This window comes from Elephas maximus, chromosome 9 (assembly GCF_024166365.1).
Source record: "Elephas maximus indicus isolate mEleMax1 chromosome 9, mEleMax1 primary haplotype, whole genome shotgun sequence".
NCBI classification, from domain to species: Eukaryota; Metazoa; Chordata; class Mammalia; order Proboscidea; family Elephantidae; genus Elephas; species Elephas maximus.
In genome coordinates, this window is record NC_064827.1 from 61,834,857 (window position 1) to 61,848,828 (window position 13,972).

The 13,972-nt window shown below is 37.3% G+C and overlaps 1 protein-coding gene across 4 annotated transcripts in view; it reads left to right on the forward strand.

Annotated features, from left to right (window-relative positions):
• KIAA1958 (KIAA1958 ortholog) overlaps positions 1-13,972 on the forward strand; it is a 164,143-nt gene that overhangs the window by 94,034 nt on the left and 56,137 nt on the right. Inside the window, exon 3 of one of the 4 annotated variants that reach the window (XM_049895622.1) lies at positions 7,988-8,071. The exons of the other annotated variants lie outside the window; for them this stretch is intronic. Coding sequence (XP_049751579.1) covers positions 7,988-8,071 — 84 coding nt within the window. The remainder of the gene's footprint in view (positions 1-7,987; positions 8,072-13,972) is intronic. 4 annotated transcript variants of the gene reach the window in all.

The following is a 13,972-nucleotide window of genomic DNA, read 5'->3' on the forward strand; positions in this document are numbered from 1 at the left end:
GCAGCCTCAGCGACTACATTTCTTTTGTTGTTGGTGTAAATATCTATCACACAACTTGTGCCAATTCATCTTTTTATAGGTGTACAACTTATTGACAGCAACTACAATAATTGGCTGTACAACCCTACCCTTAACACGATATTCATCACCCTTAACCCTCCTTTTTCCCCTACCTCCCACCCCTGGTAACCACTATTAAACTTTGGTCTATATACATTTGCCTTTTTTTGTTTTTTATATAAGTGAGGTCATGCAGTATTTGTCCTTTTGTGATTGGCTTATTTTGCTTAGCATGTCTTCAAGCTCCATCCATACTGTAACACATATCAAGACCTCACTTCTCCTACTGGCTGAGTAATATTCCGTTGTATGTATCTACCACATGTTGTTTATCATTCATCTCTTCATAGGTGGTTAGGTTGTTTCCACCTTTTGGCTATTGTGAATAGTGCTGCAGTGAACATTAGTATACAAGTCTCTTTTTGAGTCTCTGCTTTCAGATCTTTTGGGTATATACCTAGGAGTGGAATTGCTGAATCACGTGGTAGTTCTTTTTTTAGTTTTTTGAGGAACCACCATACCGCTTTCCACAGTGGCGCTACCATTTTGCATTCCCCCAGCAATGGATAAGGTTCCACTTTCCACACATCCTCGCCAACATTTGGTATTTTCTGATTTTTTTTTTTTATTAGACACCATGTTGTTGTTCCTAGTGAGAGTGAAATGGTATCTCATTGTGGTTTTGATTTGCATCTCTGATGGCTAATGTCACTGAGCATGTTTTCCTGTGTTTGGTGGCCATTTGAATGACCTCTTTGGTGAAATGTCTGTTTAAGTTCTTTGACCTTTTTATGACTGGGTTGTTGTTTTGTTGTTAAGTTGTCAAAGTTTTATGTATATTTTGGTTACTAGCTTCTTGTCAGATATATGGTTTCTGAAGATATTCTCCCAGTCGGTATTTTGTCTTTTCCCTTTTTTGGTAAGGTGTTTGATGAACAAAACTTTTTTTAATTTTTATGAGGTCCCCTTTATTTATTTTGTCTTTTGCTATTTGTGCTTTTGTTATTGTATTAGGTAAGCAGTTGTTGAAATCTAACCTTGACAGTGTTGCTCCTCCTTGTTCTTCTAGGAATTTTATGGTTTTAGTTTGCACAGTTAAGTCCTTAATCCATTTTGAATTTGTTTTTGTGTATGGTTTGAGGCATGGATCCTATTTCATTTTTGTGCATGTGGAAATCGTTTTCTCAGCACCGTTTATTAAAGAGACGCTTCTTTCTCCATCAAATGGACTTGGCAACCTTGTCAAAAATCACTTGACCATAGATGTGTGAGTTTATTTCTGGACTCTCAATTCTGTTCCATTGGTCTGTGTGTCTATTATTAGACCAGCAACAGACTGTTTTGATTACTGTAGCTATCTGTATAGTATATTTTAAAATCAGGCAGTGTAAGTTCTCTAGCTTTGTTCTTTTGTTTCAGCATTGTTTTGGCTATTCGAGACCTTTTGCCATTCCATATAAAATTGAGGATATGCTTTTCTACTTCTGTAAAGAAGGCTGTTGGAATTTTGATTGTAATTGTGTTGAATCTGTAGATCGCTTTGGGTAGTAATGAAAACTTAACAATATTAAGTCTTCCAATCCATGAACATTGAACATCTTCCCATTTATTTAAGTCTTCCTTAATCTCTTTTCAGCAGTATTTTATAGTTTTCATTGTATAAGTCCTTCAGGTCCCTGGTTAGATTTATTTCTACGTACTTTATTCTCTTGGAGCCCAGGTGGCACAGTGGAGCCCTGGTGGCAAAAGGTTGGCAGTTCGAATCCACCAGCCGGTCCTTGGAAACTCTTTGGGGCAGTTCTCCTCTGTCCCGTAGAGTCGCTGTGAGTCAGAATCGACTCGACGGCAACAGGTTTGTTTTTTGTTTTATTCTCTTAGATGCTGTTGTAAATGGAATTCATTTACTGGTTTTATAAAGATAATTCAAACATTTCTTTTCTCTATCAAGTTAAAAGCTAGAAAAAAACACTCTTAAATGAAAATAATAAAGAAAAAGTTAAACATCAGGAAATGTTTATTGTTAAGATGTATTGCTTTAATAAAATCACAAAAGGAATGCGGTAGCTAAATTTTTTTTTAACTGAGTACTACAGTGATAGAAGCAAATGGATCTGACTTTAAATTTAATATAAATCTCCTCAAATTAAATGAGAATATAAGATACAGCACTAATTATGTGTTTTTCTATACCATCTCCTAACAAGGGAGGAAGTAATTGAATTAATGGGACATGGAGACTATGTAAATAAGTAAAAAAAAAGCTGTATGCTTGAAAGCTTTACTCAGGCTATCGTTAAATGCACCTGAACTTGTGCTGAGGCTCTGCCTTGGGGCCTCTCTCCAGGTAACAGATCTTTTGGAGGCAGTAACCTAAAATCTTTCAACTTGTTGACTGCATTTATTGAAGGCCCATTTCACTGTACTGGGTTTTATGGGATGGCATTTTTTTTTCTTTTTTTGAGAAGCTTAGACTAAGCTGTGATAAGTGTTAGCATTCTTGTGAATGGTACAGACCAGAAATAAGTGGCCATTCATTCAAAGAACCAAGGTCACTTATACCTTTCTACACAGCAAATCTACTCATCCTCCCTACTTACAATCAAATCCATAGTAGTGATGAGGTAGCAGCAAGGACCCCTCAAGTAGAAGCCCAGCAGGGTATGGTATATAGGCTGTTGTTAGCTGTCTTTATGTCAGCCCTCGACTCATGGTGACCCCGTGCACAACAGAACAGAATGCCGCTTAGTCCTGCGTCATCTCCATGATCAGTTGCGAATTAAAAGGTTGTGATCCATAGGGTTTTCGTTGGCTGATTTTCAGAAGTAGCTGTCTAGGCCTTTCTTCCTAGTCTGTCTTAGCCTGGAAGCTCTGCTGAAACCTGTTTAGCATCGTAGCAACATGCAAGCTTCTACTGACAGATCAGTGGTGGTCGTGCTTGAGGTACATTGGCTGGAAATCGAACCCAGGTCTCTGGCATGGAAGGTGAGAATTCTACCACGAAATATCACTGCCTCAGTATAGAGGTAGAAAGGAGCTAATGTAAGTGAATGGTCTGAGGGAGAGACAGATATTTTGAAATTAGTTTTGAAAGCCACACATGTCCAGAAATTCTTCCTTTCCTGTTATACTCAGGTCAAAGCTTGGGACGTTCAGACATTCAAAATATACACAGAGGATCAGTGCATTTAAAATTCTTTTACCAGTTCATGTACTTAGTCAGTCTTCATGCATTCACAGGGTAGCTCTGGTGTGCCAACATATTGGGCACTCAGAATTCAGAGGTGACAAATGCATGGAAAATAATTGAATTAATGGGACATGGAGACTGTGTAAATTAGTACAGTAAGAGCCCTCTGCTTAAAAACTCAGGTTGTTGATAAATGCCTCTTTCTTCTCAAGGAGGTCACAACCTAAAGGAAATGTGTGAAATGTAATGAAATAAACATGGCAGGATAATGTGAGTATAATTCATACATTAGCTAGTGTCTCCTGGTCCTTTAAGATCTAGATAAGATTAGCTCAAACTCCCATACTACAGTTTTTGCAAACTCTGATACCTCCCTAAAATTTTCTTTAGTTTTTTATTTGTTTTGGGGGTGGAGTAGTAGTTGACTTGGATATTTTCTTGGTCCCTCTGGTTCTGACCTTCTGCTTCCACCAAGGTGGTACAAAGTATGGATCATTTCATTGTCTGGGAATGTTTTGTTCCAGGTCATCCAATTATGAACTCAGCCCCTACCCTCCATTTCTAGGAAAAAGAAAAGAAAGAGCCTGACTCATACAAGGCAGAGCTTATTGAAGATTTTCTTAGCATGGAAGGAGAAGGGTAGATTTATATCATAACAGAGCAAACCTGACCATGCAGCTTAAAACTTGTTTTCTTAGGATAAAATACAAAATCGTTAATAAGGCCTACAAGGCGCTTCGTGATCCTACAGGCTTTCAGACCTCTGCTCATGCCACTCTCCCTCTTGCTCACTTCTCTCCAGGCATGCTGATATTCTTTGTTTCTCCAGCCTAGTTTCCATTGTAGGTACTTTGCAAGCATTGTTCCTCTGCATGGAGTGCTCCTCCTTCTACCCTTTAGCTTTTCATTTTTCAGGTCTTAGCTAAAAGTTCTTAGAGAGGCCTTCCTGGAATACTCATCCTTAGGTGGGTCACTGTTATTCTTTCTCACAAGACCCTGTTATTTTTCCTCATAGCACTTGTTTCCCAGTTTAAGATTTACTTATTTGTGTTACTGTCTGTTTTCCCTCACTAGGTGGTAAATCCCACAAAACTCAGTAATTCTTACATTATGCTCATCCCTGTAAATTCCGTTTTCTTAAATTCCTAACATGAATTAGTTACTTAGTAATGTGCTTGAGTAAATGAATTCAAGCAGCAAGACTTGATAATTGATTAGATGTGGAAGAGAGGGAGAGCAAGTGTCAGAAATGGTGCTTAGGTTTCAGGTTTTGGCAAATGGGTGGGTGGTAAAGGCACTGACTAGGAGGAAGAGCAGGTTTGTAGGGATAGATCCTAACTTATATTTAGATGTGAGTATACCTGTTGATGAGACTGCTGGGTACATGGCTTCATGGAAGCCATAGGAAACATTCTGATGCCTGCTCATTCACCATCTGTAAAACTTCATTTCTAATTGTTAAGTACTTGATCTGCTTGGAAAAAATAACTTGTACTTGCATATTTTTGACTGCCACTCTATCTTCATTCAGTTTTCTAGGCCTTTGGGATTTTACCCACTTTCAGTGTTTAGAATTTGTTATCACAACTTCCTTAGTAAGACCATTTAGCCATCTCAATGAATGTTTTTTCATTAGTAACAGTGACTCGTTCAGTTTGCCTGCTGCACCATATATCTGCTTCTCTTGAGAAAATTGAAAATGACCTTTATATCGTATCTTTTGTGTGTGTGTTGAAAAAAAATGTGCTTATCATCAGCATTAGATAAACAACGGTGCTTAGAACCAGAGCTGTATTTCTTACCATGTACATTCACACATAATCATGAAATTTGACTGCTGATTTATGGATGACTACCAGAATCTTCAGGAATGTAACTGTTTTTCATGTAGTAGATTGTGTGTGATGAGAAAATATTCAGTGGACATTTATAGGGTCCCCGTCAGAATTCTGGCTTTGAGAACACAGAACAAAGATGTCTTAGTCCCCTTCTTCAACTACACACAACGTTATGGGTGAAACTCACAAACATAATGTTGAGCAAAAGAAACCAGATACAGAAGAGTTCATCCTCTAAGATTCCATTCATATAAGTTACAGTAGTAGACCAAATGAATCTATGATGTTAGAAGTCAGAATGGCGGATATTCTTGGTGGGAGGTAGTGGTTGGAAGAAAGGGACATGAGGAAGGTTTCTGGGGTGCTGGTGTTCTTTTTCTTCATCTAATGCTGGATACACAGATGTGTTCAATTGTGAATATTTTATACAGTGAAGATGAGGATTGACTGTACCAGAATCAGTATTTCATGATATGATTTGATAATATTTATTAAACACCTTGTGAATAAAACATATTGAATATAAAAGAAATGAATAAAATTTAATCCATGAGTTTATCTACTTTGTCTTGAACATTTTGGTAGCCCTGCAAGATATAACAGTTCTAGTTAAAATAATCAACCTCACCTATACCATATCAGCTGTCCTGAATTTAGAACACCCCAACTCAGCCCCACATACCCTATTTCTAATGGCAAATTTTACTTATACCAAAATATGTGTAAGACAGAAGCACAGGAAGCCGTATGGGTTTCTTTGTTGATTTCTAAATTTTGTTTGCCTCTCTAAAGTCTTTTATACCCCAGAGTATGGATGGCGGTGAATCTAGGATGGTAACAAGTACAAATAGCGTCTTCATGTCAGGCAAATAAGTTAGGAAGAAGTCCGTGTGGAGGTTGAGAAACTGGAAAATCTTCCCCTAAAATCATCTGTGAGTGTATATTTCTTGGAAATTTTTCATGTATCTCAGTTTGGAAAACTGCTGAGATAATAATAGCTGACCAAGTAGCTAAAATATACACAGGTGTGCTGGCCCCTTTGACCTCACGTGTAAGCAGTTAAGGAAGCTGTCGTGGTAAAGTCGCATACAACCTGTGGCTTCCATATTTTTGATAGAAAAGATATACTTCTTTGTTGTCAATATATAAGCAATTTCAACTTCAAGAAATAGCATAAATGAAAGTTAAGTCTGTTGAAGCATGAACTATGCTTTTCTGTATTTAAATTTTGCAAATGTAATCTCTTAAAAATGTGTCTCAAAGTTTCCACTTAGCTAGTTTAGTGAATTTTAGTTCATTTCATTTTAAAAAGTTATATGGATTTTGGGAATTATACCTTAGAATTGTTTATTTTAAAATATCGTATTTGTTCACAAATGTGTATAGTACTACAAAGGTAGTGTGTTTTGTGAATAAAATCCAGTTTATTAGAAAATTTCGTTTTTCTTATCGTATGTGGTATTTGGAGCCTGGTGGCGAAGTGGTTAAGAGTTAGGCTGCTAACCAGAAGGTAGGCAGTTGGAATCCACCAGCAGCTCCTTGGAAACCCTATGTGGCAGTTCTGCTCTGTCCTGTATGGTGACTATGAGTCAGAACCGACTCGACAGTTTTTTTTTGTTTAATGTGGTAATTAGAAAGACTTCCCCTGACCAACCTAACAAAGCAATTTGAACTTTTCCTGAATAATTGGCATAAACAAAATGCTTATTATACCTTATACTTTAAACTCTTACAGTTTTTTTCTATTAAACATTTTCTAGACAAACTGTTTTTCATGTCTACCATTGTTGATATTTTAAGATCTCAAATTTAAGTTATGTATTACTGAAATGAAACCACTTAAATTTAATTTAAACCATATTTAAATTAATCGTGATAAAGAAATGAGTAAAATGGAGTAGGGTTTCCTACATAGGATATAGACATTAGAACTTTGTTTCTCCAAATGTGTTCTTTAGGCCCTCAGCACAAGTGTGGAGTTGCTGGTTAAAATGCAGATTCTTAGGTCTGCCACCTGGCAATCTGCATTTTGATCTAGATCCTGAGTGATTACTAAGCACAGTAATGTGTGAGGGCCACTACTCTTGAGCAGCATTACTTAATGATGAATGATCCATAATGGAAAGAGGCATCTCATGGTGGTGGGATATAAATAATAAATTAATAAAATATAATTTTATTTATATTTATCTAGGAGACAGATGCCACTTTCTTACATCTTGAATATAATAGCTTAATTCAAATTTCATTGTTCTGTCTTTTGGCTTTGACGTTCTGGTAATGAAGATAATTACCCTTCAGTATACCAGATTTTTTTTTTTTCACTTATTGCATACTGCCCTGCAATTACATACAGAATACGTATAGACTGTATTTACCAGAAGAGCAAGTATCTACTGTAAATGATGCTTAATGATTTTTAAATATAGATCTCTAGTGATGTGTTAAAATAACAAATATAAATGTTTAATGCAATAAAATGGAACCAGTACAACCTCTGGTTTCACAAATGAAGTGCTTCAGGATGCGTTTGTCAACTATAATGGGGCCCTTGCACATTGTAATAGGTAAACATCACACTTCTGTCTCACATTTTTCCTAAAATGAAGGCTGCCTCTAACCTCACTCTGTCAACAAACCTCCTGCACTAAACTATGTGCCAATAACATGAAGCTCATTTTGATTGTAATGGGCCATACTGTTGTCTGATACGTCATTTGTGAAACTGAAGGTGGCTATTATAAAGTGACAGGTATGTAAATAATGTTTATCAGAGATCTCTGCAAAATTGATTCCTTCCTTCCCTTTTCATTATAAAAGGAAACTTTATTTCAGAGTGGAAAGTACATTGTCTGAACTCATCAACACCCTCTCTATCCCTCCCCTCCCCAATTTGTTGCAGACCAGGATGAAAGAGCAGCTGAGCTCAGCAGAGAGCAGAATGAGAAAACCATCCGGAGCACGCAGACCGCGCTCCGCAATTTCCGTGAGTTCCTCATCTCCAAGTATCCTTCGGAAACAAGAGAGATTTATGTGATCCCTTGCAAGGAGTTGGATGCTTACCTTGCCTCCTTCTTTGTTGACGCCAGGCAGAAGGATGGGTCTGAATATGAACCCAACAGCTTGGCCAATTACCAGTGTGGGCTTGAGCGGTACCTGAAAGAACACAGGTATGGCTATAGTATCACCAGAGATAAGGAATTCAAGCGTTCCCAAGAGGCCCTGAAACAGAAGCAAATTGAACTCCGTTGCAAAGGAAAAGGAAATAAGCCACACAAGTCCATGAAGCTCACCTTTGCTGATGAACTCATTCTGCGGAAAAGGGGACTACTGAGCCGCTATAATCCTGAGGGTCTGCTCAACCTTGTCTGGCTCAACAACACAAAGGCTTTTGGACACTGCACAGGCTTCCATGGATCTACCTTGAAATGGGGTGATATCCGGCTCCGAGTAACGGAAACAGGCCTGGAATACTTGGAGTGGATGGGTCAAGACACTGGTGATCTGAATGCTAAAACCAAGAGAGGGGGCACAGACTCCCGTGTGTATGCTACCCAACATGCCCCCCAAACCTGCCCTGTACAGGACTATAAGGAGTATGCCCAGCGGCGGCCTCCTGCCATGCGCTACGAGGACGCCCCTTTCTACTTGTCCATCAAGCCAGTCGTGAACTTGGCGGCTCTGCATTGGTACAACTGCCAGGCCCTCGGCAAGAACAAGCTGGCCAAGATGGTGAAGACCATGTGTGAGAAGGGTAACATCCCCGGCAGGAAGACCAACTTCAGTGTGTATCAGAGCTGCAGCACCTTGTCCGAGGCCCAGAGCAACCAGCTGGTGCTTATCTGTAACAACCTGAGCCAGCAGGCCGCCCAGCCAGTGGCCAGCCGCTCCAACAGTGGCAATTTCATCGTCTCTGCCTCCTATGACTCTTCCTCAGACACGGCCTGACCAGGTGGCTGGAGCAAGACCCCAGTTTGGTTACTGTGTCCAGAGAAACAGTGATTATACACTCTTTCTCATTCCCTTTCCTCTGCCTTCAGTGTTCACTTTATAAAAATATAAATATATAATATATTTTTCTTTTTACAAATAAGCCAATGGAGATAGTTTAGTATTACTAATATAGTATTTATAGGCTTAAGAGATGTACTTGTGGGTGATTAAATGTAATTACTGGTGCAGACTTTACAAATCATAGTGGTTCTCAGGCAAGAAAAAATAGAGAAGGAATTTCATTTTTGTGTTTTTTTTTTTTTTAAACTTTCAAAAGGAAACTTAGAGTCATGCTAGACCCTGTGTCCTCAACTCTTGCTTTTCCTTCCCAACTCATCTCTGATTTCTAGGCTACCTAATAAATGGCTTTTTTTTTTTTTTTTAATTCTGTGTTAACCAGGGAGAAGCTGCACTAGCTTTACTGCTTGCACAAAATTGTATTCAGTCTGATCCAGAATATAAAGTGTTGATTTAAGCTTGACATCAAATTATTTACATACTGGTTTTTTTTTTTAACTTAATTGGAATTTTAGCTCCTGTGCCTCATATTTTGCAATGTTTGAAAATCCAGTATTTTTAGCCCTGTCTTTTCCTTTTGGGAAAGGTACTGGGGAGGAGGAAGGATTAAAGGTATCATTCACTTTTGGAAGATAGGTAGTTTTTAAATAATATGCAGAGTCTAATATTGTGGCAAAAAAGACTGTTACGTAGCTAATTTTTACTGTTGTACTTGAACCTGGATCATCAACAGAATTTCCTTTGTTCTCTTAGAAATCAGTGTAAATGAAGTTTATCAGATTCGTTAGAAATTTAAAACTGCAGAAGCTTTGAAAATGTTCCCAAGCATTAGATTGTATATCATAGCACAAAGAGAAGGTAGAGAATAGAAAAGTCTTACTAAAAATCTAGAAGCATTAGTGGAGACAAAAACAACCCCCCCCCCCCCAAAAAAAATCCTCTTCAAAGCTCAAATCACCTGAATTATTTATTTATAAGCATTAAATTTTGGTCTCCTTTCCCTAGGGGGTTACTTGGCTCTGTAGTTGAGATCAAAGGCATACTGACACTTCCTTTAGGTTACAATATTTCATTACCAGATTTAGCTGAAGTCAAAGCATTTTTGAAAGCGTGCAGTTTCTTCTGCAGTAAATGTAAATGCATTAACCTGCCATAGCCTGCAATTATAATAATGATAATTTGGTTAAACAGTATTTGTGGTAGTTTTTCCAAGGTCTTTGTTTTCACTTTTTGAAGGCTGTGGTGACTTATTAGTTAAGGTACTTCAAAAATAAAATAAATTCAGATATTAGAACCAAAATAATACTGAGCTAGGTTCCTATCTTGTATAACTATTACCACATATAAACTCCAAATCTTAATTGCATTATGGGTCTGGGCATTCTATTGGGAGGTGTTTGTTCTTCAAGGCAACCTCATAATTTGCAGTAGTTAGGAAGGTAGGTGGTATTTTATGTATAAATTTTGTATGACCAGGGCGAATTTCATTCTGATTAGCATTGCTGATTTGTCATATTAGCTGAGCTTTCCCCATGGCGGAGCAGCAGTTTCCAACACTAAGCCATAAACACATAAAGACAAATTTTTCTAAGCTGTGACCTTTCATTTGGCTCAGGAGTGGAAAGTCTGCCACGGACATTGTGTGGTGGCATTAACTTCATTTTCGTCACTTTTCCTCCATAGAGAGGTATCCATTGATATATACAAAAGCAAAGAAAGGGCAGAAGCTCATTGAGAGGGCGACATCTTGCTTTATTGTTTTATATTAATAATAATGATGGCTGTCGTTTTTGAACCAGCGTGAGTGCCAGGACTGTGCTGAGTGACTTACACGTATTAGTTATGTAAGTAATAGTAATTGAAAGAAAATTAGAAAATACAGGTAAGCATAAAGAAAAAACTTAAGTACTCATAAATCGCTAGCCAAAGATAACCACTGTTAACATTGTGGTAAATATTTCTCCAGACATATTTCAATACATACATATTTATTTCTATATATATTATCTGTAATCCTATCAACAATTCTGAAAAGGTGAGTCATCTTCATTTTACACTGACCTCAAGACAAGTAAATTAGATTATAGCTAAGGAAATAGTTGCTGTCTGTCATCTGATGCCAGAGTTTTTTCTGTCAGCCTTTCTCAGTACCAACTCAGTCATTAGTTTCCAGGGATATGAGCCACAGATAGAGACATGGTCTCTTCCCGTCTCTCAAGGCTGTCCAGGGATTAAGAGGAATGCTAAGTGATCTTTCATGGTGGCATACTTGCCCCTTAATTCCTCCTTTTCCATTCATTTTGAACCACAGGGCCTCTTTCTCCCAGTTCTCTTTACAAAACCTTTCTGTTCTCCTTATAACCAGTTTAGAAGTGCACAAGATCCCCTACTTTAAAAACACTCATTTTAAAAATAAGGTTATTTTTATGAGTTACCTCTTTTAAAAAAAAAAAAAAAAACAAATGTTCTATGAAGCACTTAAAGCATGATTTTGCATTTTACCTTCACATTGACATGTTTTCTAGATTCTTGATATATGTTTTGACAGCAAAATAAGTTTGTAATGAGGAAGAAAGGCAATAGGCAGTGAGGAAGCAGAGCTAGAAAATTCCAAATCCCTGTTTATATTATATCAAGGTACTGAAGTGAAAACCTCTCTTGCTTCATCTATGGCATTTTCATTTAGAAAGAACGCAGCCAAACTGCGAATGTGAATTATTCTTTTTTTATTTATATTTTGCTATGATAACTCAGACCAAATAGGAACAATGTCACATTTAATTCAAAAGACTGCTTTCCAAAGAATGGCTTGGTAGAAACATAGTCAAATTATAATATCTCTTTGAGTTAATTGAATTATGAAAATTATCTGCAGCTACCTCTAAATTATGTGTTTTTATCTAAACAATACTGAGGACATATCACTGCCAGATGCCATTTTTACTGTCTGTAATTTTAACTTAAAAAAAAAAAAAAAGTCATGTTCAAACTGTGACAGAGGGAGATGCCAGAATCACGTAAGTGCTTTAGCAAAAATCCAACAGTCTGGCAAGTGTTAACCACAGCTGAATAAGCTGCTTTCCCAGGAAATCTTGTGGTTCATGCGAAACCAATAAAGCTGTATTTGCAAAGTTTACACTTTAAGATCAGTGTCACATCACGTAAAAAATTACCCACTGCCCCTCACATGACTCTGGAAGTTTTGCAGCGTCTACAACAAAAATGCTGAACCCATCTGTCAGCATTTGGATGACATAGCTGCATAATTCGATCTTTCTTCCATACTCGTGAGTGACTAGTTATTGAAAACTTAAACACAGATGTTAACAATTTTTTCTCAAACCATAATGTTTGAGAAAAGTTAGAGATATTCACGATATTTATCCAGAAGAGCTTATACTTAAGATTCTGTTTGTTGTCCTGGTTAATAAGGCTAGTGTATGATTCATAAATCTACATCAGCTATTTAAAATATTATTATTATATAATAATTATGATTTTCCCCAGGTTAAATTGCTTCCCAATCTGCCAAGGAATAGTATGAAAATTTTCTAACATGGGTCTGGTCTCTTGTTTTTCAATTAGATCATCGTTAGCTGAAACTTTCGTAACATTGACTTACCTAAATCATATGGCTTAGTTGCCAGATACCATGAAATTAAATGATTTTACTGAGATGAAAGTTTACAGTCACATCAACAAATATTTAATGAACATCTAGAATCTAGTCAGTGGGAGGGGTACAAAGACGTGTAAGATAGTCTCTGCTCTCAAAGAGCTTATAAAAGATACTGTAATAAAAGTTTCATTTTTGATAGCCCACACCCCCAAAAAAACCTTACTTTGCATAATTTTCCAAATTGTACTCATACAATTAGTCCTTTTTTTTTTGCTGCAGAATACATATTACTACTTTGAGAATTTTGTGGAGAATCGTCCTTAGGACCTGCTTTAAAATCAGTAGTAAGGTGAAGCCATTTCTGCACCATCCATTGTATTCACATAGGTACACACATGCATGAAAATGTACAAATTTGTCATCAATGACTATCATTTGTTGAGTCTTCCTATATACCATTGCACTGTTTCTATAAGTTGTTTTACTTAATTCTCACAGTAGCCCTATATCACTATTTCTGTTCTGTAACAGAGGAATTCCAGAGAACTCAAATAGGTTGCCAGTATCACAGTTAGTGCATAAGAACAGTAGGATCTAAAACTAGATCCAGATCATGTTAAGCACTGTGCTTTTCTGCCCTACCTTTTTGTTCTCAGAGTGATTTGTTGTGCTTCCCTATACCCTCTGGAAGTGATGAATTATGAACGAAATCTCTAGTGTGATGGAATCATCAATATTCACTCAACTCCAAATCAGTTGAGATCTGTGCCATCACCTGGCATGTATGTTAGCATAACATTATTCAGACCCCATTACTGAGGTTATTTTGAGATGGGATATCCCACAGTTTGTTTCCTCCTGGCCATGACTAGACAGCGAAAGAGTTTGTGTCACTCTTTAAAGAATGATAAACTTTGTCATGGAGGTGAGTGTTTATGTGCAGAAGTAATTATGTGTTTAAGTGGTTGTCCTTCATTTGTTGATGTGGCACGACTCAAATTGAGAAGAAACAGCTTCAAACATCCATCAGTAAATGGAATGTGGAAGGTACAAAGTATGAATCAAGGAAAACTGAATGAACTAGAACACTTGAAGATCGATATCTTAGGCATTAGTGAGCTAAATGGATTGATACTGGCTGTTTTGAATCAGACAATCACGTGGTCTACTGTGCTGGGAGCAACAAATTGAAGAGGAATGGTATGGCATTCATCATCAGAAAGAACATTTGAAGATCTGTTCTGAAGTGCAACGCTA